Raw genomic sequence first — 27,574 nt, forward strand, 5'->3', positions numbered from 1 at the left:
AGCTAGCTCTACTCCAAACCCTCCTTTTTCAGTGCGGGTTTGGGACCGTCCTTGGGGAGTTATGAGAGTAATCAATTCTATAAAATTGGTTAACGTTCACGTTTCCGTAAAGATCCGTACACATCAAAATTTAACTGGACCGTCCAAATGTCATACCGGATGTCAATAAATTTCCCCCGTGTTCAATTTGAGGTAAAACTACTTTAGGCGATTTTCAGTTTCAGCAGAACTTGATTTCTTTAAAATTACTATACTCTGTTCACCACGAGACGTTTATGTCAACTTATAACATATCAATAAACATTTAAAAACCGTTTCAATAAATAAAACTATGCTATGATCTTTATTTTTCGTAATATGTTAGAATTGAAAGCTATGTCTTGTATTTGTTTAGGTGATATTAATCGAATTTTTCACTGTTGAATTGATCTGATACGAATAAACAGGTCAAAAGAGATAGTTAAAATGTGGTAACTGACCAATTATCTACAACTCATCTTGCTACCAGTTTTTTTATATAAAAGATATATATTTTATTCGATATTTTACATGACTGTCCCAGTCCTCTAAGCCGAGCGTAATGGTCTTTTTATTAGGATAGGAGTTAGTGTTCGTGTGTCGTATGAACGAATCTGCACTTAAACTAAATTTAGATTCACATCGTACATCGAATAATTGCTGTCAAAAAGAAGAGCGGTTAATGTTCAAATGCATTATTTTCTCTTTATGGGATATTTTTTTAGTATGTTGATACTGCATTAACAAATATAAGTGTATGTGAAGTGAAACCACCAAAAATAAACAGCGGTTGCGATATACGCCTATAAACATAGCATATACTGTTAGCTGCGCATAATATTACTTTAAACTGGTATTTTTACACGTTTTCAGATGTTTATTAATCAAAAAGCAGAAGCTGATTCTCATGTACTTTCACTTTTTCTCATTCAGGTTAAGCCATAATTTATCGTTGGACGATCATTTGCACAAAAGCTAAACTAGCAGAGGATAAATTATTTGTAACACATTAAATAACAGATAACTTCAAAAGTGCAATGGGCATGAAACAAAACTATTCCTTGCCATATCATGCAATAAACATTGTATTCACAACTCAGATATTATGTGTTGACACATTTGCAGCAGCCAGCGAAGTTGAAATGGTCTATCTCCGTGTCGTTAAGGTATTCCACCTTTTTAACTCCGATTTTCAAAACCACGGCCGTTACCAAAGTATTCTCTGAAGAACACACACACCCTGTGCAGTCCTTCCACGCCCTTAAAAATAAAATTATCACAACTTAGTGTTAATATACACTTGTCGGTCAGTAGGAAAACTGGAATTCATGCAAGTGCATACACAGTCTATTTTTAATGTTTAGCCTTATGCTTTTAACGGTAAATGAAAACATTGTATGCGTCAACATGTCGAGATGTATACAACAAGTAAGGTAAGAGCGTAAGTTTAAATATTGGAAATAAAATAAATATATAACAATAGTGTCCATAATCTGACAGCAATTTTAGTAATGATTTAAAGCTATGCGTGATCAAACTGAAATTGAAGAAATATTTTTGAATTTGATGCGGCCATCAGTACGAATATTTTGTACTTAATATAACATATAACTGTTTTTTAAATACTCACGTGCATGATTGGACGGTGAAATACTGTTTCCTGCTCCCGTACTGCAGAAATGTGCGATAGTCCCCTTTAAGGTTTTTGCGATTTGTTGGGGCATGGACCATGGGTATGCTGTTAAATTGTAAAGCTTTTGAATTAAGTTTTCTAATAAAATACTTTGCTAATGAAATAATTAAACTAACATACGAGATATACTTGAGCTTAAGTTATGTATTTCTTTAATTATAAATTATATATGATTTAATGTGTAAGGAATATTTGTATTATATCAACATTGAAAACATTAAATTACAAGGTTTGATATTGGTTTAGTTTATGTTTTACACATATTTATTTGTTTGATACGAGTAGATTTCCGTTGGTATACATTATATTTTGTTCTTTATCTTGACGAACACAGTTAAACCAATACGTCGATTGGGGTCTGTTTTAAATTATTTGTTTGGTTGATGGGGGGGATTTCTAAACATTGTATTGACATATCTGACATTGATAAAAATATATCGTAAATACGTACAGAATATAAAAGAACAAAAATACATTCAATGTTTTTAGTGTCTAACTTATTTCCGTTTCGAAAATTGAAGCAATTAGATTGTTCGTCCAGCATATCTAAATTTAAAGAAAACCAGGTATTTGGCCTGTAACTGTTGAATTATGTCATTAGTAACTAACATACGAGATATACTTGAGCTTAAGTTATGTATTTCTTTAATTATAAATTATATATGATTTAATGTGTAAGGAATATTTGTATAATATCAACATTGAAAACATAAAATTACAAGGTTTGATATTGGTTTAGTTTATGTTTTACACATATTTATTTGTTGGATACGAGTAGATTTCCGTTGGTATACATTATATTTTGCTCTTTATCTTGACGAACACAGTTAAACCAATACGTCGATTGGGGTCTGTTTTGAATTATTTGTTTGGTTGATGGGGGTGATTTCTAAACATTGTATTGACATATCTGACATTAATAAAAATATATCGTAAATACGTACAGAATATAAAAGAACAAAAATACATCCAATGTTTTAGTGTATAACTTATTTCCGTTTCGAAAATTGAAGCAATTAGATTGTTCGTCCAGCATATCTAATTTTAGAGAAAACCAGGTATTTGGTCTGTAACTGTTGAATTATGTCATTAGTAAATACATTTATAAACTAATAAAGAGTCGATTTTTTGTTTAAATTGATTCCATATTTGAAACATATTTTTATATAATCAGAGCCCTTTTCGCTGAATTTATAACTAATGTATGTTCCGGAAACGTTAATTTTTTCAGCAAGGCAATACGCTGCAGACATAGCAGATGATAAATGCTAAAATTATTTATATAATTAACACCGTCGACGTTTATATCAATCATCATAAACTGGCTCAGATTTAAATGATAATAAATGTTTTTCCTACCAATGAATGTATTGCTTAATGTCATTGAAACCCTTAAAATGAGTCATATACGTCTATTTTGTTTTGTTATCTGGACCCAGACGTTAAATACCTTGTTTAATAAACAGAAACGGTTAATTAATAGTTCCCTTAACCCGACAAGTAAGTATACTTACGATGTACAACATCCGTGGTGTACACCGATTGAGATCTGTGGGATCAGTTTCCCCCGTTTTTTTCTTCCCGTAACAGGCGGCCATTTGGTAACAGGCGGCCATGTGGTATTACACGTGAATGAACAGGTCTCTATTCTGTACTCGGTCGGTTGTATAACCGTTCTATTGAAGTAAAAGGACTCATGAAATTCTTCATCGAACAGAAGCTGCTCTTCTTGACTCCGGAAGTAGCCTGGGTAAAGATCCTTAACGGTGTTTTCGTTCAGCTCTGTCTGCATGAGATTCCCTCTAAAAATGTATTTTTGTATTATGCAACATTTTAATGTATGTAAAATCAGTTAATATGTCAGTGATTTCAAATAACTGGGTCATGCACTAGTCAGTCCGGATATGGATTGTAAGAATGAACCATAACCTAATGAACATTATTTATATTAATTATGCCGTTGCATCGTTTCCAAGATTCGATGTGGTCGCGGATTAGCTGTATTCAACCGTTGCAATATGTTCGTGAAATACAATTTCATCGATTGTATGCAGTTCCGAAACGGACTCTTTGTATGCATCGCTGCGGCGGTTAACATATGCATGCACTTAGTTCGGTTTCAGGAGCAAAAACTTATCATACTTGTGTTAAGGTACCATTTGTGAAGATATAGAAGTGTCATGTTCTGTTAATCGTTCACGTGAGCATTATTGTAAGAACTTATTAGTCAAAAATCTCAATGTGAAGTGCACTTTTTTTAAACCTATTTATTTAAGCTCGATTGCATAACAAGCATAAGCTTATATGAAACGCTCTCGAGTCCGTTTCCTTGGTGTCTATGGGGGAGATCTAAAGAACGCTCCCACAGTGGGGATCGAACCCGTGACCTCCCGATCGCTAGGCGGACACCATATCCACTACACCACGGCGATCTTAAACTGAAGTGCACTTAGTCAGGTTTAGCTTATATTGCTAGAAAATAATCTTAAAACGAAACTGAAAATGCGAAATCTTTCAAGCTATGTATCAGCCCATTTAAGTCCCATACGAAGACAGCGTGTTTTTAAACCAAATGCCATGATTCTAAATGTTTTCAGTATTTTTCTTTACTTCATATTCAATATTATTTTAAATGGAAAAATATTTTGATAAGCATGTTTAGTAAAATTACATATAATGGTCTTTTTTGGTGTAAAATGTAAATATAATTACAAAAAAATAGCCCTGAACAAAATTAACCCTGTTATAATTGTTGATTTAATGATATTAACAAAAAGAACCTTATTAAACATATCGTATGATGACATTCGATACATTCAAATATAATATTTAGTACGTAAATTATGTTTCTGCAATGCATCATTATGTTTTTTCTTTACGGTTATCCTTAATAGTTTTCATATGTGGATGATGATTACTTTCGTTTCTCGAAATATCACAATTACTAATCGTTTGTACGTTTCAATGTTTATTTCCTGCGTCTAGTTAAAATATGCAACCTACGTTTTATCGTTTAAGTTCCTTGTCTCTCTATAAATGAACGCAGCAACAACGGCTGCCAAAACCAAGACAAGAACAGCAACCACCACTGACTGAAACGATAGTATATATATAAAAACGAATACTTAATCTAAATGTAAATTGTTGTTTCCGTTTCTGAAAATTTGTTCGGAAAACATTTAAAATTATATTACAAATTCAATTTACGTGTTAACGTGTAATATATTTATCGTATTATAATTGGTTTTACACTAGTTATGTACTTATAATATAGTGTAAACTATTCATTCTGCAATAAATGTACAAACCAAATGGTGCCTGGTGCATTTAAATAGTGCCTTAAAATGTCAAAATGTCTGAAAATTTACGAAGAAATATTTGGATATCATCGAACGCGTGTTATTTTTACTGCATTGTATATAGTATTACGTTGTTAATATTTTATATAGCTATGCATTGCATTTTGAAAAGTGTACGCTATCACCTTAAACCGTGCATATTTAAAGTAAATGCATGATGTTAAAAGGAGTTGAACTAAATTATATTTCAAACAAGATAAAAGATAATTACCAGAATTCTTGTCTTGTTACACGTCTCGCCCATTGTTTTATTGACCTGTAAAAAAATGGAAAATACTTAACGAGAAACCAACACGATTTAGTTCAAAGCAAGCGCTTTGATATCAATCTTATTGTATGAACAATCTATCCTTTGGTAACGCTTCATTGATCCACAAGCGTTAATATTATTTTGGCGATGCGAATTAGAATTTAAAATATTTACTTGATCAATGTTGTCGTTAAACTGTTTGTACATTTGCCTATAAATGGATAAGTTAAAATGAAACTGTCAATAACCTTAGTCGCAATCACATTGACACTTAAGAGTTGTATTTCCGACGATCTGAATACGTGTATTTATAGGAAGTTTAAAAACGTTTGAGCTCATCGCTAAAAACATTAGTTTATATATCCACTGTATTTAGGAATGTGTCAGCTGATTGAGTTCACTGTTGTTTACACTGTATGACAGTAAGGCACGGGTGAGTGGTTTTCGCAGCCGAAACGGAATAATGGGAAAAAAGTCATAAAAAAACTAACCAATGATAAGCGCTTTTTTCAGCCAATAAAAACGGAAATAAACTACTATTGCTAAGTGCAACCGTTGCGCCATGTAGATACTAGGTATTAAACAACACCTAGCGATTGCGAACAAATTACTCAATACAACATTATCTATCCTATCATGGACTGAAAGCGTTGTTCTAAATGTGTGAACAATGTTTCTTGCTAGTTGTATCAAAAACTTTGTGCATATTTCTTTAAGTTACGGTGCACATAATTTCTACATACACTTGTATAATGTGTTTTTATATCAACACTTAGTATTTGTACAGAGCATATGAGCATACCCATCAACATCCGTGTTAAAGAAAATGAGTTTCTTCTCGATCGATCATCTGATTTAAAGTGAATACATGCGAGACTCGCTTACCCTAAATTGCCTCGTGTTAAATACATACATGTAACAGCACATCTACGGTTAAAGGGCATATTTGGTTAAATCGGTGTCCTATCGAACGATAAATGACTGAAAACATGCATATATATAGTGATATTATAAAGATACATAAATTGAACGAGTCATTTTATATATGTTCTATTTTTTATAATTTTGAAACTTGAAAAGCCCTGTTTTTTTATAAGAGTTAGTTTTAAATGTATATATTGTAAAACCGCCTATAAGTGAAGGAATAGTCATGGCAATAGTTGCTCTTAAAACTGCGTGTATGATGATCAGACTTAAAGATTAATTAAATGAACGTTCAAACAACTTTCATTACCACATAGATTAATTATTGTATACAAGTCGCACGTGAAAAATGGCCATATCACAAACAAGTAGGGTCTATCGGCTGTTACATTTTTAGTTAATACTTTAATTAAATTTCGAAGCTATGTTATTATGTCATTCTTTTTTCATTGGTGCATAATGAAGAAAAGACCGTCTGGATAGTGTACGTTGCTATGCTTTAACTATACAATTATTTGAATCTGTAAGGAAAGTATGATTTGTTTTCCCTGGTGTATGTGAGTGTATGTCAGAGTTTATTTACAGGCCATCGCTGAGTCTTCACGACTACCTTTTATACTGACCTGAAGTTCTTTATGGTATATGGTGAGCTTATATTTGTAATATTTGGCGTAACAGCGATGTTTGGTTGATATGGATGAAATTATTTTATAACACTTTATGCGTGCACTGATGAACTATACCAGTTGTAAATCTTATTGTATACTGCTTTATTTACAGTTGTTTTAGTCATGCGGTTTTTGGCAAATGGTTATATTACTAAAATGTGTCTATGTGGTAAAGTAAATACATGTTACCATAAAGAATACGGTAATTACTCGGATACTCTAAGTTTTCAGGCACCCTCTTTTTAGCCCCCAAACATATATTTGATTTTTGTAACTCTTTTCGGACATCAAGACTCTAAATATTCGGACTGTTGCATTTTAAACAAATTTCTCCTATTTTCGTTGATGCGTTGACACGTCGCACAATTTTTATGCAACCGGGCGACGGTCATAAAACCTGAAAGAAGGTTGCAATGAGTCATTGAACCGATACATTTGCGTTGGGTACACACACATGCTTACCTGTGAAACAGTTAAAATTAATAGATCCTCAAGCGCGGAAGGACTTCATAAACTTTTAAAGACAAACACATAGTATAGTGTATATACTGTTTCAGTCGATGTGGGTTTTTAGTTGAAATGATCGTTGTAAGGAACCAATCTTTGTACTTAATAGTCAATCATGGTGTATTTCTGTGTAGAAAAACCTTATTAATAGGATACGGTTTAGTTTTATATCAATCATATCATAGGATTTTAATACTTCACTCCGTTTTATTTTCTAGCACTTGCTTTTATTTTGACAAATATCGCAATACAGAAATTTAGAGGAGTATCAAAATGTCGTTGAAATATGTTTATTTTAAGAGTCTCCCAAAACTTACTATGCACAAATAATTGTATGTATCTAAGTTTTCGGACGTGAAACAATGCAGTTATTTATAATTATTAATCGTCATTGAAAAAAAAACTTAAAACACATTTTATATCTTTCCGATACAATTCTTGTTGTAGAGGTGTACAACTTCCCTTCAGGGGACTTTTTGACAGATTTTCGTATTTAAATAAAATTAATTAAAAATGTAAACTAAAAAATATATATAATGCTTTTTAAAGGGTAAAAAATATGTCGACACATATTATTTCCGTCCCCGGGATGCAACAGCCAATGCGCTTCCACTGCGCCACGCATAATTTTGTGTTGATGCACAAAAACGCCTCAGTTAAAATCGACGTATTTTCCAAATTTCAGAGGAAAAGCGTAAAACTCACTATAATATTTTACCGCTTGTGAATAATAATTATCCGTTAATGAACCAACATATGTCCAACAATACACATTTTTTGATGACATGTTAAATTTCCCCTAATTCATCCGCGTTTTATCATTCATAATTGATCAGTATATATCATTGATTATTGAGCTTTACCATTCAGACGAATTACTATCAATTCAATGTATTTACATTCAACACTGGTATCTGATCATCTTTGATCGATTACAGCATTTAAAATGTAATGGAGTCAGTTATGCTCCAAAATAACAATTACCAGCATGCTTAATTGACACTGGTGTCTTTACAAATCGTAAACTCCAATGACACAAAATGTTATTCACAACCGTTATCATATGGGCATATAAAGTAGATAAGTAATGAACAATCAAAATAAGGATTGGACACCAATCGAACAGCCTTTTGAATTTTACAAAATATAATTTTAAAAGTAGGTAATTATAGGGGCATATCGAGAGTAATTACGTTATTATATTTTAAAGAATACTATATGATTTAAAAACGAATATATACAATGTTTTCGTTTTTGTCTCTTTTATAAAAACTCTTATTGAAACATCGTATAACATTAATAACTTGTCGCCAGGAACCCTTTTAGATCACAAGGTAAAACTAATATTAGAATCCGGAAGAATTAAATGTAAATCGTCACCGCTGTGCACATACGCACTGTTAATAAGCAGACATAAGTGTAGTTTAAATGTCATGGAAGTATGCATAAATTTAAATCCAACGGTAGGGCTGAATGTAATGATTGTAATATGAGTAATTGCTTTGCGGTAGTGCCTTTGTTATTTAATAATGGCTTATATAGTGAGTCTCAATAGATATGGTCGATTGTTTAAATATGCTTTGTAATTGAATGATTAGTCATACTTAAAACATGTACGTCTAATGTTAATGATTCAAACTATCAATACACTAGCCTTTGTGATTTATTAGGATCTTTTTGAATTAATTACTTGAGGCCTTTTTTGATATGTTGGGTGTTGTGTTTTTTACCTTGGGGTAATTGCTCTTGGATGGATTTTGTTTAATCCGAACGCGATACAGGTTGTTTTACCTAATTTTTGAACAGCCTTTGCTAGACAAGTGTTGTAAATAAAGAAAATAAGGAGAAAAAATACTCAGTCTATCAAATCATAATTAACGGGGGTTAACGAATTAACAGAAAAAGGCACAATGTGTTCATGGTGAACCCACATTGAAAATAAATGTTTAAAAAAAGCCAACTGCGGTTGTGTTTAATATCCCAGTCAAGCCCAAAGGTACTACTATCCTGTACATTATACCATCTGAGATTAAGATACGCACACCAATTGTCAAAGGAATAAACGTGTGTCTCATTAAATAAAACAGTATTTTAAATGTATAGACAAATTCGCGTTGATTACCCGCTATAATTTATTTTCAGTTTAGCCTGATTTTCAAAAAATCAATATTTCGATCTATTTGAACCTTAATTCCATCCAAATTTATTTAACTGTGTATTAGTCTGTGTATGCTATACAAATAAAGCCTTATGCGCGCACTTTACGTTACTTGATTTACGCATACTTAATGTGAATAGACCCTTGTGGAATCGATGTATAATGGAGACATAAAACACACTTTATTTTTTGTAATTATATGCACGCAGTCACATCTGCTTGTTTACTTTCAATACAAATAGCGATAGGTTTGCGTTCAAAACAGTCTAAACATTCATCATATCCTTAATACATTGATATTTATTACTAGCCAACATTGCTTTTATCAAGAAATGCCCAAAGCCAGCACCATTGACTATTCGTATAATGTAAATTTTCTGCCACTTTCCTACTAAAATGAACGCAACGTATTTTAAATTGCATATCTGTAGAACTACATGTGTATAGAATATGACACCTAATGATGAAATTAAACGGTATAAAGTAATACAAGAAAATTGACTATGACTAGAAATAGCTCACTTAAATTGACTTTGCAAGCGCGGTCTGCATTTATCCATTTATGTATAGTGGAATCTCCCATCCTTCTAAATTAGATCATGTTATTGCCAAAATTAGGGATGTCTTATATTTAGAATGTTTCTTACATAAATTTCTTCAAGCAAACAGCACAGACCCTGATGAGACGCCGCATCATACGGCGTCTCATTTGGGTCTACGCTGTTTGCCAAGGCCTTTTTAGACGCTATGCAGAAATGGGTTAAAAGGCACCTGTATAGAATTTTCAACAATATACCTCTATCCAGACTATAGTATTGTTATAAAGAATACCACTTTTATGTGTATAAACAGTGACCGTGACCCAACTTGCCCCAAGTGTATACCTAACCTAGGCACGTATGTAAGCAACCTAGAAAGAACAATATATCTCAATTAACACTTCAGTTATTGAGGCGAAACGTTTTTCATAATTTTGGCTATGGTAATATTTACCAAATCGACTCTTGATTGCAATCTTTATCTATCTCAGCATGTAACCAAACTACAAAAGCAATTTCAGCACAATATCGAAATCTGTACTGAGGTTACTGGAGGCAAACTGTTTATATTATGTGTGCAGTGGAAAATACATGTACAAGGACGCCAAGATTGGACGGGAAGGAAACCTCGGACTTTTGGATGAAAAATTAAGCTAAAAATTGGTATACATATCATAATAATAAAATCTGTCCACATGAATTAACACTTCTATCTTTTAGGAACTCGATAAAGATGTTTCAAACAAGTGCTTGTCGGTGGTAACTCACTGAAACAAACGAGTATTAATTGTATTTTGTCCATGCCACATCTTTTTGTTAATAAGCCGATAGCTGTACGTTCAAATACATGAATAGTTTCTGTTACGTAAATTTCCATTGACCAAGTAAATACTTGCGAATTATTACTGGTACGCTCACGGATATAGTCCAATTATCAAATTGATCCGCTATTTATTGGTGCTATTTTCAAACAAACAACATAAGTTTACTTGCGATTTAAAAAATGGCAGTTTATATATCACCTTCAACATGTTCGAACCTAACACAATTTATATTATTTACGATCATAACTTGTACACAATCGCATACCCGGTGCTAGAATCGATCAATAGTTTATTGATATATCTTTCCCTGGTGGTTTAACAACTGAAATACAACTCCTATTACCACATAAGATAAAGTATCGCTAATAAATAGTGTATGATAAATAAAAGTAATAATATACAACAACCCTTACATGTTCCGGTGCCTCGAATGTCATATTGTATCCGTATATATGTCGCTTCTCAAATAACCTGTGTGCCTGTGTACGTTGTCTTAGGAAGTCAACAGTCTGCACATGCTCAGTGAGATGTAAACACATGTACTTCCTGCTTGAAGCAGCCGGCATTTGACATATTTCAACGGTGGGTTTAAATAAGTAAGCAGTGCAAAAAAAGGTCAATGGTAATGACCAATTTCGTTGGCTCAGTTTGAAAGCATTTGTTGTTATAGTGCAAAGCATGTTGTCGACTGTGTGCGTATTCTAACCCGAAAGATAAATGTGATTACCGGGTTAATCTAGAAATGGGTTTTTTTACGGTTGGATTTCGAGACCCCCGAAAAGGTCTATTTTACCCAAGATATCAATTTAAATAGCATTTACTGCATTGTGTTGTGCTTTATTTTCAAGCTGTTGATGAGCTGCACTGAATATTGTCTGAATCTATTTTCAGGGTGTGACCGAAGGCCTTGTTTTGAAAGTGTTTTGCAGATTAGTGGTTGTCGACCTGGGGATTTTCAAGAAAAATTGTTGACTGCCCCCTTAAGGTAAAAATCTCAAATTTCACACCCAATGCCCCAAAGTCAAAGGGGTCTTTTTTTATAAAATAGAGTCATCAACACTTGAAAACACCCTAACACCGCAGCAAATCTCCAACGTTGGAACAATTCACATACACAGAAGGGACAGTTACATGAACATCTATTTACAAACATGGAACCATAGTTGTATTTGGGCACGATCCGATCAGGATTCATAAATACCCTAACACTATGTTAGAGACACCACGGAAATACGTCGGATCTAGAAGATACAGTGAAATTATGAGTATTTTTGAGTTTTAAGGGAGATAATTATATTTCACAACAACGTAATTTCCATTTTCCGGGATTTATTTCTAGATTTCTAAATTATATTCATATTAAATAATAAATCATATCATCCCTCAGTCTCTTAGTTGTTTTTGAATGTAGTTTGTATGATAATTACATCCAAATTTCTTTTCGGGTATAAATTAAAATATATCTTTTGCAAAAATAACGAATTGTGTGTACTGAATTTTCGTGTTTTTAATCATTTTTGTGTTCTATTTATTATATTTCATTAAAAACCTTCTTTGTCTTGAAAAATAAATCGCTTAAATGAAAAAACTTACCAAAACTGTTGAAATTATTTTCTGTTTATACCATTTGTGAAAACACAGCATGTTTTTATTTATGAGAGGCCACCTTTACGGCAATGTTGGAATTAGACACGAGTGAAATAAAAACAAAATGTGGAAAAAAAACTAATATTTTACCCTAGACAATGAAGATTATCCTTAGCATATTATTTAAATGAAACCTTCCAATAATGCAGCATGAACCTCTTTTTATTCAAGAGCTCGATGTGAGATTTGGTATGTCCTTCGTTGATGCTTTTTGTTAATCTTTACTTTTACTATAATTGTAATTATAATTTAGAGAGATGTATCATATGTTAAAAACAATGTGCATTCCTTTTAAGTGTCAAAAAGATTCAAATACAGAAACATAGCAAGCTAAAAGACTAGTATATCTAAAAATATATATCAATATGCACATAAGGCTTTAAAAAAATATATATTTGTCATTTACCCCACCCACTTTTGTTGTCTTGTATATCACAATTATTGATCATATTCACATAAACTATTACGATTATATAATTATATTCCTAAATCCAATTTTCACAGAAATGCACAAAGTGCGTTTGATTTGCATTGGTGCAAATTGGAGTCAACCAGTTTGAATGCATGTCAGCATATCATAAGTCATGGATTACATCTTGTTTTGCATTTTTATTGGTATCCCTGTTTAATATTCAAATCAGGATAATGTATTTTGTAGTTTAAATTTTGCTATCGTTGATATATTTTTTTGATTTACTTACAGTTTAAAATTGCTGCATTAAGCCGTATTCAACATGGCACCTTTAGAGTTTTTGGTACATGTACTCCATTATATGTGTTTTAATTTGTGAAATGCGTCAAGTTCGATGTTGCATCAATGAATGTTCAGAGTTATAAAGCGATCGCCATAAAGTATGTATCGTTCTATTGACATATATTGTTTTCCATTTATCATTACTCAATTGAAAACACTCAGATATTTATAAAATGCGATCAAAACAATCGGTTTAAAGCGGCGTAAGTAGATCGATTTAAAGCCGACAACGTTACCAAAACTTTCTATATATAAACAGTAGTTGTTTTCAGGTAAATTTAATAAGCAGTATTTATTTATGTTTGCTATTAAATTCTGCACGTTTGCCGCTTGTTTAGTATTGATATTGATTTCCGATGTTGCCCAGAACATTTTAAAAGAAAAGGTGTACTCAATTCAATAAAAGAAAGTTTAAAGGTGTGAACAAGCCGCAGGAAACGAAGTTTGTGATACTTAAAAATGCTTAATCGGTACTGTTTCATGTTCTTATCGCTCGCGATTCATCTAATTATTGTGTTGTATAAGTTGTTTATGGCTGTGGTACTAGCATTTCCACAACGTCCGTATGAGGTTATTTCTAAGCCTAAATAATACAACCACATCGCACAGTTGTGAAATAACTGTATGTGCTTGATGGGCTGATTAAATGTGGGTTTATTATTGCACCAAATAAAATATAAACATTTTTAAATATTATCAAACATCCTCACGACATCGACATAATACTTATACATATTATTACATTTGATTAAACTAGAAATGTCGCGGCAGAGGCCGACGCGTATCCCCACGCCGAATGTTTGACCAAGGTGTGCCCCAGGGTTGGTAATGGGGCCATGCATAGCTGAGATTGACCGTATTGTCATAAGAGAAGTTCATCATCAATTAGAAGTGAATTGGTGTAGAAATGAAGAAGTTATAGTAAAAGGCAATTTTGGGTGGGTGTGACATATGTGGGCAGGGCGCCCCAGGGTTGGTAATTGTGCCATGCATAGTTGAGATTGACCGTATTGTCATAAGAGAAGTTCAGTATCAATTTGAAGTGAATCGGTGTAGAAATGAAGAAATTATAGTAAAAGGCAATTTTGGGCGGGTGTGGTCTATGTGGGCGGGGCCCCAGGGTTGGTAATGGGGCCATGCATAGTTGAGATTGACCGTATTGTCATAAGAGAGGTTCAGTATCAATTTGAAGTGAATCGGTGTAGAAATGAAGAAATTATAGTAAAAGGCAATTTTGGGTGGGTGTGGTCTATGTGGGCGGGGCGCCCCAGGGTTGGTAATGGGGCCATGCATAGTTGAGATTGACTGTATTGTCATAAGAGAAGTTCAGTATCAATTTGAAGTGAATCGGTGTAGAAATGAAGAAATTATAGTAAAAGGCAATTTTGGGTGGGTGTGGTCTATGTGGGCGGGGCGCCCCAGGGTTGGTAATGGGGCCATGCATAGTTGAGATTGACTGTATTGTCATAAGAGAAGTTCAATATCAATTTGAAGTGAATCGGTGTAGAAATGAAGAAATTATAGTAAAGGCAATTTTGGGTGGGTGTGGTCTATGTGGGCGGGGCCCCAGGGTTGGTTATGGGGCCATGCATAGTTGAGATTGACCCTAATTTCATAAGAGAAGTTCAGTATCAATTTGAAGTGAATCCGTGTAGAAATGAAAAAATTATAGTAAATGGAATTTTTTGGTGGGTGTGGCCTATGTGGGCGGGCGCCCCAGGGTTGGGATTGGGGCCATGCATAGTTGAGATTGACCCTAACGTCATAACAAAAGTTCAGTATCAATTTGAAGTGAATCCGTGTAGAAATGAAAAAATTATAGTAAATGGAAATTTTTGGTGGGTGTGGCCTATGTGGGCGGGGCGCCCCAGGGTTGGGAATGGGGCCATGCATGGTTGAGATTGACCGTATTGTCATAAGAGAGGTCCAGTATCAATTTGAAGTGAATCGGTGTAGAAATAAAGAAGTAAATGTAAAATAACCTAAAAAAATGAGTGATAATTTCTGACGCGGCCCCACCCCAACCGCTATAACTTTTGACCCAGGGGTCAGATCAAAATTCCAAATAGTGCAGGGTCGCACATATGCTCATAGCTACCATGTGTGTAAGTTTCAAGGTTCTAGTGCTTTTAGTGTAGGAGGAGATAGTGGCCAGGACGGACGGACAGACAGACAGACAGACAGACGGACGGACGGACGGACGGACGGCGGAGATAACCACAATATCCCCACCTTTTTTTCAAAAAGCGTGAAGATAAAAAACAACAACAATCTTTGTATTTGAATGTTTGGTATTTAACAATACAATATGTACGAAACCTGACACAATCGTGTATATAACAGGATGTGTTAGGGGTATATTAACAGTAATTAAAGTATTAATGTACGACTATCGAACGGTTGTTACATATTTATTTAATCCATGTCCGTCGTTATTATCTATTGGACTCAACTCAAGCTTTATTAATTTTCGACACGCAATTAAGTTGAGTTTCCACTTTAAATATTATCAACCTATTACATGTCGAATTTAGATGCTTATTATTTCAATCAAATGAGCCGCGTTCTGCGAAAACTGGGCCTAATGCATGTGCGTAAAGTGTCGTCCCAGATTAGCCTGTGCAGTCCGCACAGACTAATCAGGGACGACACTTTCTATGGCGCACCAAAGGGGTCGAAACTTTAACTTCTGCTCGAGCAGAAAAAATGCTGATCGAGCAGCATTTTAATGCTGCTCGAGCAGCATATTGCTGCTCGAGCAGCAATTTACTGGTCGAGTAGCGTTTAAATGCTGCTCGAGCAGCAAAATTTCTGCTCGAGCAGCAATATACTGCTCGAGCAGCATTTATTTTAAGCACAAGCCACTGAACCCGTCAGCCAATCAAATTTGAGCTTACATACGGACGACATATGCTATCTCTACGGAAACGAAATAGACCGTGAATGAGCGTGAATATTGTCAGATCGTGAGATCTGTCAGATAAATCGGAAATCTGACGATTTTCACAGTACCCCCGTGAGATTGCTCCGATCAGTCGCCGTGAAAAATGTCAGATTGATGAAAAATAATATTTAAAGGCTCTATAAAGGCACGGACTCTAGATAAAGGTGAAGATCCGTAATTATTTACCGATTTTTAAATATTATTTTCATATTTTATTTATAAAGGTTATCAAAAAACAATATATATATATATGCTATTGGATATTACAATAAAAAATGAGCAATACAACTTGCTTTGAGCTCAAAATAAAGTGTCCTCCAAGTCAATTGTGTTTACAAACAAACTGTTTATTTACATCGCTGTTTACTCGGGAAAGAGAAAGTGAAAGTGACTCAAGTCACCAAAAATATATCGATGATTTTTAACGTTTTCCGGAATTACTCACAAAGTAGGTCTCTTCCAAATGGTTAAAACGTTTGTAGTGAACTAATAAGTTACTTTCTGCTGGTAAAAAGTTGTTTAAAATAGAATTTAAATTGAATTTTCTTTTGGCTATTTTTAGCATATGTCACCGCTCTGAGGTTACACATCACGTTAGTTGCTAAAATGTAAACATTTCTTCCAATTATGAAACGGGTATATCTTCCATAATTCTTGGCAACGTTGTACCTAAGCTGTGTTATCAGCAGTTTGTATGCAAGAGTAACTGAAATCTGGTAAAAACTTGACCAGTTGATATGCATAATAAGCGGATGTGTCACCTTTATAGAGCCTTTAACGCATTGTTGTTTCAATTCAACTTAATTTCGCGGTTTAACAGCTTGCAGTTATTTTCGGACATCTTTTTTTCGGACGTTCAACGTAAACACGCTGTCCACAACAAAGATATCAAAACAGTAGTTCCATGCAAACATGTGAATTTTAAAACGATTTTCGTTTTAAATGTTATATATATCGATGATGTACATGCATAACGTTGTAAAGAAATATGGAAATGCCTAATTTACAGTCATGAGTGCTGCAGTGTTTTAATACAAAGATATAACATTGATTTAAGACAATATTTTCAGATTATATATATATACTCCGCCAAGGACGGTCCCAAGCCCGCGCTGAAAAAGGAGGAGGGTTGGGCGTAGGGCTAGCTACCCTACCCTGTTGAAACCTTATTGCTACAGAAACGCCAAAGAGAATAACAAGATACATCACGGACCTGGGAGAAGGTGGACCTCGACCCGGAGGACGTATGACGCCGGACGGTGAAAGCCAGTGTCAACTGGAAGCCATCAGGCTGAAGACCATCATCTCCACCAGGACCACTTCCACCATCGGTACATGGAATGTCCGAACCATGTATGAGACCGGGAGGACAGCACAAGTGGCCGCAGAGATGAGGAAGTTCAACCTCACCATCCTAGGGATCAGTGAATCAAGATTGACTGGCTCTGGGCAGAAGCGACTGACTTCCGGTGAGTTACTGTTGTTCTCGGGGCATGAGCAGGAGGATGCAGCACACACCCAGGGAGTAGCCCTAATGCTTTCCAAGTCGGCACAGAGAGCGCTCATCGGGTGGGAGGCACACGGACCTCGGATCATGACGGCCTCTTTCCTTACAAAGAAGAAGAGGATCAACATGGACATGATCCAGTGCTACGCCCCAACAAACGACAGTACAGAGGATGAGGACAACTTCTACAATAGACTGTCAACCATCATACAAGACAGACCACAGAGAAACATCATTATTCTAATGGGTGACTTCAACGCCAAGATCGGCAGTGACAACCGAGGATATGAGGAGATCATGGGAAAGCAAGGGTTAGGCAAGATGAACGACAACGGGGAGAGATTCGCCGACCTGTGCGCCACAAGTAACCTGGTCAAAGGAGGAAGTGTTTTCCACCACAGAAGGATACACAAGGCAAATTGGGTATCACCAGACCTGTCAACGGAGAACCAGATTGATCACTTGTGCATCGCAAGAAGTTTTCGTCGCTCTCTTCAGGATGTACGGGTCAAGCGAGGAGCAGACGTGGCTTCGGACCATCATCTCCTTGTCGCCTGATTGAAACTAAAGCTGAAGAAGAGTTGGACAGAGGGGGCCAACCAACGCCAACGGTACAACACTGCCACTCTGAAAGACACCAGGAAGCTAGAAAAGTTCAAGGTCACTCTCTCCAACAAGTTCCAGGTCCTAGAGGAGCTGCTTGAAGAAGGGACGATAGAGCAGAAGTGGCAGAACGTGAAAGAAGCAGGACTTCAACATGCCAAGAAGTACTGGGCTCCAAGTCTTACACCCACAAGGAGTGGATGGCAGCAAAGACGCTTCAAAAATTGAGGAAAGACGAGAAAAGAAGGCAAGTGTAAACAACAGCAGAATACGAGCCGCAAAAATGAAAGCACATGAAGAGTACACCGAAGCAAATAGGAGCGTCAAGCGAAGTATCAGAGTAGACAAGAGGAACTACCTAGAGACGCTTGCAACAGAGGCGGAAGAGGCAGCCTATCCGAACAGAACGAAAGATCTGTACTCCATCACCAAGAGATTAGCAGGAAAGTTTGCCCAGTCAGAGAGGCCAGTAAGGGACAAAAGTGGGGGAGTAATAGCAGATGATGAAGGGCAGAAGAAGAGGTGGATTGAGCACTTCCAAGAGCTACTCAACAGGCCAGCCCCTGTGAACCCACCAGAGATTCTGCCAGCTACAAGCGATCTGCCAATCAAATGCTGCACTCCCACAAAGGAAGAGATCAGCAGCGCCATCAAACAATTAAAGAACGGCAAATCCGCAGGACCTGACAGCATACCGGCAGAAGCGCTGTAGGCTGACGTGATGACTAGTGTGGACCTACTACACCCGCTCTTCAGCAAGATATGGGAAGAAGAAGAAATCCCAACAAAGTGGAAAGAGGGTTACCTCATCAAGCTTTTCCAAAAAGGCGACCTCAGTTCCTGCTCTAACTATCATTATCATTATTTTAGCTAATTCACATGTACACTCAATTTAGGAAAACTATTGTATTATATTTCACACAATCATAGTTACCACTATCATCATTTATTTAATCTGTCAATAAGCTCAATTGGTAATTGTCGGTTCGGCTCGGGTACTGCTTTAAAGTACCCCGTGTACTCTTAAGTATACTTTAATGTACCCCGGGTACGCTAACTATACTTAAACGTACCGTCGGTCTGTCTGTCAGTGCAGTCACTCACAAACTTTTCAGGGCTTTATCTCAGAAACTCATATAAGTTTTCAACATGAAACTTTATGGGTGTATAAATATAGCTGAAGACAGGTGCCATGCACAATAACCATTACCCGTCGCTTTTTGAAATAAGAGTTATTGCGCTTTGGTTTTTTTGTATGATGTAACTAGGGCTATATCTCAGATGCTATACAAGATTTTAACATGAAATGTCATGGGTGTATAATTATCAATGCACAAGAACCATAACCGTATACTTTCTTACATAACAGTTATTGCCCTTTCTTGTTATTGTTATTTTATGATGTAACTTTTCAGGGCTCATTTATAGAACCATGCATAAGAACCATAACCCTTCACTTTCTTAAATAAGAGTTATTGCCTTTTGTTGTTTTTGTATGATGTAACTTTTCAGGGCTATATCAGAAACTATAAATACAAGATTTCAACATGAATTGTCATGGGTGTATAATTGTCAATGAGAAAAAGTGCCATAACACTAGTACATATGTACATGTCTGATTTTACTTTTCAGGACTATATCACAGATACTATACACGATTTAAAGATGAAATTTAATGGATGTTAAGATATCAATGAGGAGAGCTGTCATGCACAAAATCTATAACCCTACACTTTCTTACATAAAAGTTATTGCCAATTGTTTTTTTTATGTTGTAACTTTTAAATAAGTGAGATAAGGGTACAGCCCTTCAAATATACTTTTCTGTTAGTTCTGCACCCATCGATAATCAAAATTTATTTGGCGGGGAATATCAATTTAACGAATTTTTTTTATTATTAGTCTAAACGTTGAAATGGACTTAATATTTTAAGTAGCATTGAGAATATAAGACACAACAGACTCATCAGTCGTCAGTATTATGTTGGCATATCTTTAGTCGGTTACTGAACTAGGGCAAATATAGTTGAAGTTTATCAGGTGGTCTAAAAGTCCTCACCGCCTAGCAGATAAGTCTACAAAGTATTTAAAACCGGTTCATGAACATGAAATGATAAGTCATTTCCGCCATCAGGATTATTGATTTTAAGTCAATATGTTTTTGGAATCTTAAGGCACTCATTGAAAAATACATCACTACATAAATAAATATCTAGGTCAATTGTGATTCTGTCAAGCAATGATTATCATAACAATTATTATCTCCAGTTATTCTTTTTTTCTTGCACTTATCATAATCTAATCATCTGCATTATTTTTGCCAAACAGGTGGTTTTGCAATCTGAGCACCACAATCAGCAATATTTTTGTGTGGATATAAAGATGTTATAAAAATTAAGGATTATAGAACCTTAAGTTTCATTGTGCTGTACTTGTTTAGGAGATGTGTAATACCAACTGGCTACTGCCGTTTTCAGAACTAAAAGGCACATAAGGATTTTATAAATATTTTGTGGAGTTCTCAGATTAATCGAGCCCAAAGCACTTCCTGCTACAAAAACATATTTTCGAGCAACAACACATATTGATAATATACATGTTGTACTCTTGGTTTATTAAGACATCAACAATAATCAACATGTATGCATGAGCACATATAGTAAATATGATTCATATATAAATAAAGAAATGTTACAGTTGAGAAATGCATTTCTCATTGAATCACATGTTATTAAAACCATCAGTTTGAATAGAAATTACACATGCAGTAACAACCAGCTGCAAACAAATTGTTTCTTACATGATTACTTATTCATGTCAAGGATAGGAAATACACACATAAGGAATGAAATATTATCAATGTGCAGGTATCAACAGTTGTCTTTGATCTTGAATAATGCATACTTTTTAACATGAAAATCTCATTTTACAAAAAACACTAAATAAAAAGTAACAGGAAGGTTCAGCGTTCATTTTAACTGTATAAAACATGGCATCACCTTAAAATCAGTATCAATATCACCTAAAATCCGCAGATGTTGAGAAAGATTGCCTTTTAAAACAAAAAATTATAATTGCCCTAAAATGAGTGATTTAACAATATACATTGAACTATCATGAACCATTTTCAACATTTACTTTGTTGTTCTAAAATTTAAACAAGCAAATTCGTTGAATTGATATCCCCCGCAAATATGCTGCTGGACACAAAAGTGTTATATTTGACACTCAAAAAAGCATTTTTCAAGATAAAAAGGGCCATAACTCCATTATTAACAGATGGTATACAATGCCATTTGGCGTGCATTATCATCTTATCAATATATATACTCAAACCAAGTTTCAATGAAATCCGCCAAAGCACTTCCAAGATATGGCTGCCGACACACATAAAAATGCGTTTTTTCAAGATACAAAGGGCCATAACTCCGTTATTAACAGATGGTGTACAATGCCATTTGGCGTGCATCATCCTCTTATCCATATATATATTAATACCAAGTTTCAATGAAATCCGCCAAAGCACTTCCAAGATATGGCTCCGGACACAAAAGTACCTATAGTAAAAAGCATTTTTTCAAGATACAAAGGGCCGTAACTCTGTTTTTAACAGATGGTATACAATGACATTTGGCGTGCATCATCCTCTTATGCATATATATATATATACTCATACCAAGTTTCAATGAAATCCGCCGAAGCACTTCCAAGATATGGCTCCGGACACAAAAGTGCCTATAGTAAAAAGCATTTTTTTAAGATACAAAGGCCAATAACTCTGTTTTTAACAGATGGTGTACAATGCCATTTGGCATGCAACATCCTCTTATGCATTTATATACTCATACGAAGTTTCAATGAAATCCGCCAAAGCACTTCCAAGATATGGCTCCAGACACAAAAGTGCCCAACGGACGGACGGACAGCCGGACGGACGGACAACGCAAAAACAATATCCCTCCGCCTCTGGCGGGGTATAATAAATATGCAATTTCAAACTATTTATGCAGGTAAACCATGTACACACAAAATTTTAGTGCTCATCTTTACCTTTTTTTATATATATTGTGGTTATCTCCGCTGTCCGTCTATCGTTCCGGCCTGGACACTATTATCTCCTACACTATTAGCACTAGAACATTGAAACTTACACACATGGAAGCTATGAGCATATATGCGACGGTGACAGTGACGGAATTTTGATCAGAACCCTAGGCAAAAAGCTATGGGGGTCAGGGTGGGGCCGGGTCAGAGATTTTCCTGCGACCGCGATTCGAAAAAGGCTCATAACTACTGTGTCCCTTCAAATATTGCTTTCAGATTTGGTTTGCATGTGTATCTAGACAACACCTATCCATGCGCATACAATTTTTTACCCCTGTGACCTTGAACTTTGGATCAGTTTTAAGGTTTCGAAATCTGCGACCGCGATTCGAAAAAGGCTCATAACTACTGTGTCCCTTCAGATTTTGCTTTCATATTCGGTATGCATGTGTATCTAGACAACACCTATCCATGCGCACACAATTTTTTTTATCCCTATGACCTTGAACTTGGGGTAAGTTTTCAGGTTTCGAAATCTGCGACCGCGATTCGAAAAAGGCTCATAACTACTGTGTCCCTTCAGATATTGCTTTCATATTTGGTATGCATGTGTATCTGGACAACACCTTTCCATGCGCATAATTTTTTTATCCCTGTGACCTTGACCTAGAACTTTGGGCCAGTTTTCAGGTTTTGAAATCTGCGACCGTGATGGAAAAAGGCTCATAACTGCGGTGTCCCTTCAGATATTGCTGTCATATTTGGTATGCATGTGTATCTAGACATCAACTTTCCATACGCATACAATTTTGTACATGCTACCTTTACCTTGAACTTGAGGTCAAAATTCAGGTTTCTAAATATGCGACCGCGATTCGAAAAAGGCTCATAACTACTGTGTCCCTTCAGATATTGGTTTAATATTTGGTATGCATGTGTATCTGGACAACACCTTACCATGCGCATACAATTTTTGACCCCTGTGACCTTGACCTTGAACTTTAGGCCAGCGTTTAGGTTTCGAAATCTGCGAACGCTATTCGAAAAAGGCTCATACCTACTGTGTCCCTTCAGATATTGCTTTCATATTTGGTATGCATGTGTATCTGGACAAGACCTTTCCTTGCGCATAAAAAGTTTTGACCCCTGCCACCTTTTCCTTGAACTTAAGGTCCGCGTTTAGATTTTGAAATCTATTAAGTGGTTATCTACCCAATCAAAAGAAGTGCAAGCATTTTCATCAGACAAAGGAATTATTCAACAATGAAGCTTGTGTATTGAAAACATATAAGAGTTACACAGTAGTGGCGCAGAGATGTATTTAGTAGTCAATTATTTGTGTTTACTCATCTGTGAAATGGTTTAGCTCATCCATCTAATGTTTATACAAGGGATTATAAAATATTGGTGCAAAGGGACACCTGTATTTGAGAGAAGAGATAAAATGCAGTCAAGCATAAAAAGCATGAGAAACTCATGGAATAGAACCTCAAGAATCTATAAAAGGGCTGAAACTTTCAATTTGTTCAATCACACTTTTAGACTCATTACTGAAAATCTTTCAAAATGTTCAAGTGTGAAAAATATGGCAAACAATTTAAAGCAAAACGGACTCTTGAACAGGCACATCAAAGACAGACATGAAATTTAACATTTTTATTGTACAATTTAAAGCAAAAAGGACTCTTGAACAGGCACATCAAAGACAGACATGAAATTTAACATTTTTATTTTTGTGTACAAGATTGCGATAAAAAATCTGAGATGCTACTATTTAGTCAACCATTTAACCTGAAAACATAACTTTTCGAAAGCAGAAGCAGAAACATTGGCTATAACAGAGCATGTTCAGCCATCTCATTCCAATGAGGATGATATGTACATAATGGACGTCAGTGAAGTTGATTAAGTATTAGATTTGTTAGGAGAGCAGGATGAGGAGGAGAAATTAGGGCACCTAAATCCAAGTAAATTTTACTCATGTATTAAGGACTTCGATTTTAACATTTTCACCGCCACCAGAATTAACAAAGCCTCGACTATGCATGGCCCCATTACCAACCCTAGGGCGCCCCTGGGTCAAACATGCGGCGTGGGGATACGCGTCTGCCTCTGCCGTGCCATTTCTAGTTTTAATTTAAAATTGTAGTTGACCTTGTTTTATTTTTAAAGCCTGGTTTCAATACATCAACTATATTGTGCAATACAAACATCACACACAAAGCTATCGTGGGATGTAGGTTTTGAGACGAAGACCTCATGCAGCCATCGTTTGCATGATATCGATTTTAATGCCGTGCGGGTCTTTACAGTGGAGTGATCGAGTCGCACAGATATGTTTGCCGCACTCCATGAATCAGAAGTCTGCGTCTCACGACTAGTTTCGATAAACTGAAACATGGGCCTGTCGCAACATTGTGGGATGCTTTTTCCTGACCAAACATTTGTCAGTCTGGAAATAAAATAAAAGTCATTCATACTTAACTTAAAAAAACAACAACATTTGTTTGCAATAAGAAAAGCAAATATTCACTAGATTAAGTGTTCACAAAAATACTATTTCTGAAAATAAAATTGCAAGAACAATGGTTTGACAGTGAAAAGTATTTATGTTTTATGCATCATAAATATACAATCACATTAAGACACTGAAAAACAACTTTTCATACAAAATAATATAATGGAGCAAAGATAATGCTTTGTTTCATTATATGACACATTTATAAATTAAAATATGAGTAATCTTCTTGTTTAATCTAATTTTCATGGTTATTTGACAAAAGTGGGACTCTATAACACAGTTTGATACTCAGGTTATGATATTACATATGAAATATCATGTCCTTTATAAATTAAAAGAAAATGCAAGGCTCTAAAAACCAATGCACCAACAGAAAGGTACGATGGTTATATTCTACATTCTCCCATTATTTTGTTGAATAAAAGTTAATACAGATCTTTACTAATCAAAAAATATATTTACTAACCATCAATGCAAACACTCCACAGCTGTTTCCATCGCGCTGTTTGTTGCAAGGTGGCGCTTTGAACTCCCATTTTTCCAAGCTATCTTTCACAATTTGCGCTCGTTGACAAATGAACTGGCTGCAACAAATATTTTGTTGGTAAAAATCAACGAAAATCATGTGCCTTTATACTTAAGCGGTACTTTATCTATACCAAATTGTTTAGGTAATCAGTTTTCAAACATATATATATATATATATATATATGTATATATATATATATATATATGTGTGTGTGTGAATCTATTAACACATTATTTGAAACACGTAAGTGTGAGAGATAGGACACAATAATAAATAAGAATGAACTAAGAAAGCAAGCTTATATTTATATATAGCCTATCATTTTAAAGTGTTGGTGGTCATTACAAGTTAATATTTAAGATAAAGATCCAAATATACAAAACAAATAAGATTTAAGAAGTTTTTTGAATATCTTGTTTGGTATATTGCCTGATGAATGATAACTGGAACTGGCCAAAAAAGCTCAATCATCCCTAAATGTGACCTTTGATCTCTTGTTAACGCATGCGATGCAGCTTCTCTTCATGGAGAACATATGTGGTAAGCTATATTAACGAGAGCGCCGATGGCGTTAAAAGCATAGGTGCAAGATACAGGGAAGTTGCTGCTTAAGTAAATGTTAAGGGAACAGTTGACTGAATGAAAAACTAAAAGGCTATCAAGAAGAAAAGTTATTTTTAAGATTAAGTACAAATAATGAAACAGGAAGTGAGGAAATATTGCAAATCTTCCTATAACAATCGGAACATCAGGAACACGTATTAAGTGAGCTTGGTATTTTGCGAGAAAGTAAATGCCCGGATGTAAATGTTATTTTTGGCTGGACGTTTATTTCTGTTGTTGTTTTACACTTGTGATCATGGTGAATCAGCTACTCAGTTACAAAATGGTGTCACGTGGTATAATGTAGTTCGATATCGCCATCCGCGAATTTCTCAAATCAATAATTTCAAACAATTACCGACTATTAAAATAGATAATCTTTCCATTTACATCAGTGTTTGAAACGCTTATGAAAAATAATTACCCAAGCCTTTCAAAATTTAAGCACGGACAGATCTGTATCGAACTATTCTTTTCACAAATGAAAATAGACGCTACCCTAATTGTCTGCGTCAAGAATTTGTCGTAAAGGTCACAATATACTAAATAGTTTACCTATATAATTCAATGTAAAAGCGACAACTTTGAGCGAAAATAAATGCAACATTTTGCACATAGAGACCCCCATAACCATGCCTTTTCTTAAAGGCCATTCTAAGCGGAATCGATTTATGCAATAAAAAAGATATGTCATGTTCAAACCAAAAAAGAACTTGCAGACGCTAATCAAAATAGACTGTTTTTGCAACTTTTTTTTCGGCCGTTTCTTAGTGGAATGTAACCTTTTTCAGTGCAAGGCTTTACTAAAGTCTCCAAGTTTATCATATTTCAGGGATTCGGTCGTGAACACCTATTTATGCCCTACCATTATCTCCGAAAGATAAAACCCGAACAATAGTTAAAGATGTAAAACATGCCTTCGAGTCAACTATGATATTTTTTTAGAGAGTACAGCCCTACATGAAACGAGTATTTAGTATATTGTAACCTAAAACTTGTGGTAAGCATTAGATGCAGACGTGCACAACAGATTGAGTTCTGAATACAGATTTCTGAATGCAGATTGTTACAGAAACTCCTCACAGCAGTTACTTCCCTTGCTTCGCCCGGTCAGAAACTTCTAGTATAAGGGAGACCACTGCATAGGAGATTGAGATTTATAGTGCAGATAGAATTGTTTTACGAACGAAATTTGTTTTAGGTTATAAGAAGATTTTTTGACATAAAACGGTCTTAGAAAAATTCACTAAAAACGGTGTCAGCAATATTCTTGGAAAAAAACGTTAGAAAAACGTTTCAAAAAAAAAATTGTGAGAATTACCATATACTTAATTAAATAGATATTTCGTCTGATTTTTGATCAGGTAAGGCTTCATAATGGACAACCAATCAATGTGGATTTTCGAAATGTGGTATATACCATAAGCATAGGTGCAAGCACCTATGCTAAAAATGGCATATTCAATTAGCGAATCACAGTTT

General features: G+C 35.1%; 1 protein-coding gene across 2 annotated transcripts in view; it reads right to left on the reverse strand.

Annotated features, from left to right (window-relative positions):
- Positions 1-385: 385 nt before the first annotated feature.
- LOC127848348 (uncharacterized) overlaps positions 386-27,574 on the reverse strand; it is a 72,707-nt gene continuing 45,518 nt past the window's right edge. The window contains exons 1-6 of one of the 2 annotated variants that reach the window (XM_052380768.1): positions 11,354-11,452; positions 5,282-5,326; positions 4,715-4,803; positions 3,226-3,513; positions 1,649-1,756; positions 386-1,278 (exon numbers count right to left, since the gene is read on the reverse strand). In XM_052380768.1, coding sequence (XP_052236728.1) covers positions 1,122-1,278; positions 1,649-1,756; positions 3,226-3,513; positions 4,715-4,803; positions 5,282-5,326; positions 11,354-11,377 — 711 coding nt within the window. In that variant the 5' untranslated portion in view covers positions 11,378-11,452 and the 3' untranslated portion in view covers positions 386-1,121. Of the gene's footprint in view, positions 1,279-1,648; positions 1,757-3,225; positions 3,514-4,714; positions 4,804-5,281; positions 5,327-11,353; positions 11,453-27,574 lie in introns of those variants that run through there. The other variant, XM_052380769.1, reaches the window with a different exon arrangement.

The sequence above is a fragment of the Dreissena polymorpha genome, chromosome 10, assembly GCF_020536995.1.
Source record: "Dreissena polymorpha isolate Duluth1 chromosome 10, UMN_Dpol_1.0, whole genome shotgun sequence".
Classification (NCBI taxonomy): Eukaryota; Metazoa; Mollusca; class Bivalvia; order Myida; family Dreissenidae; genus Dreissena; species Dreissena polymorpha.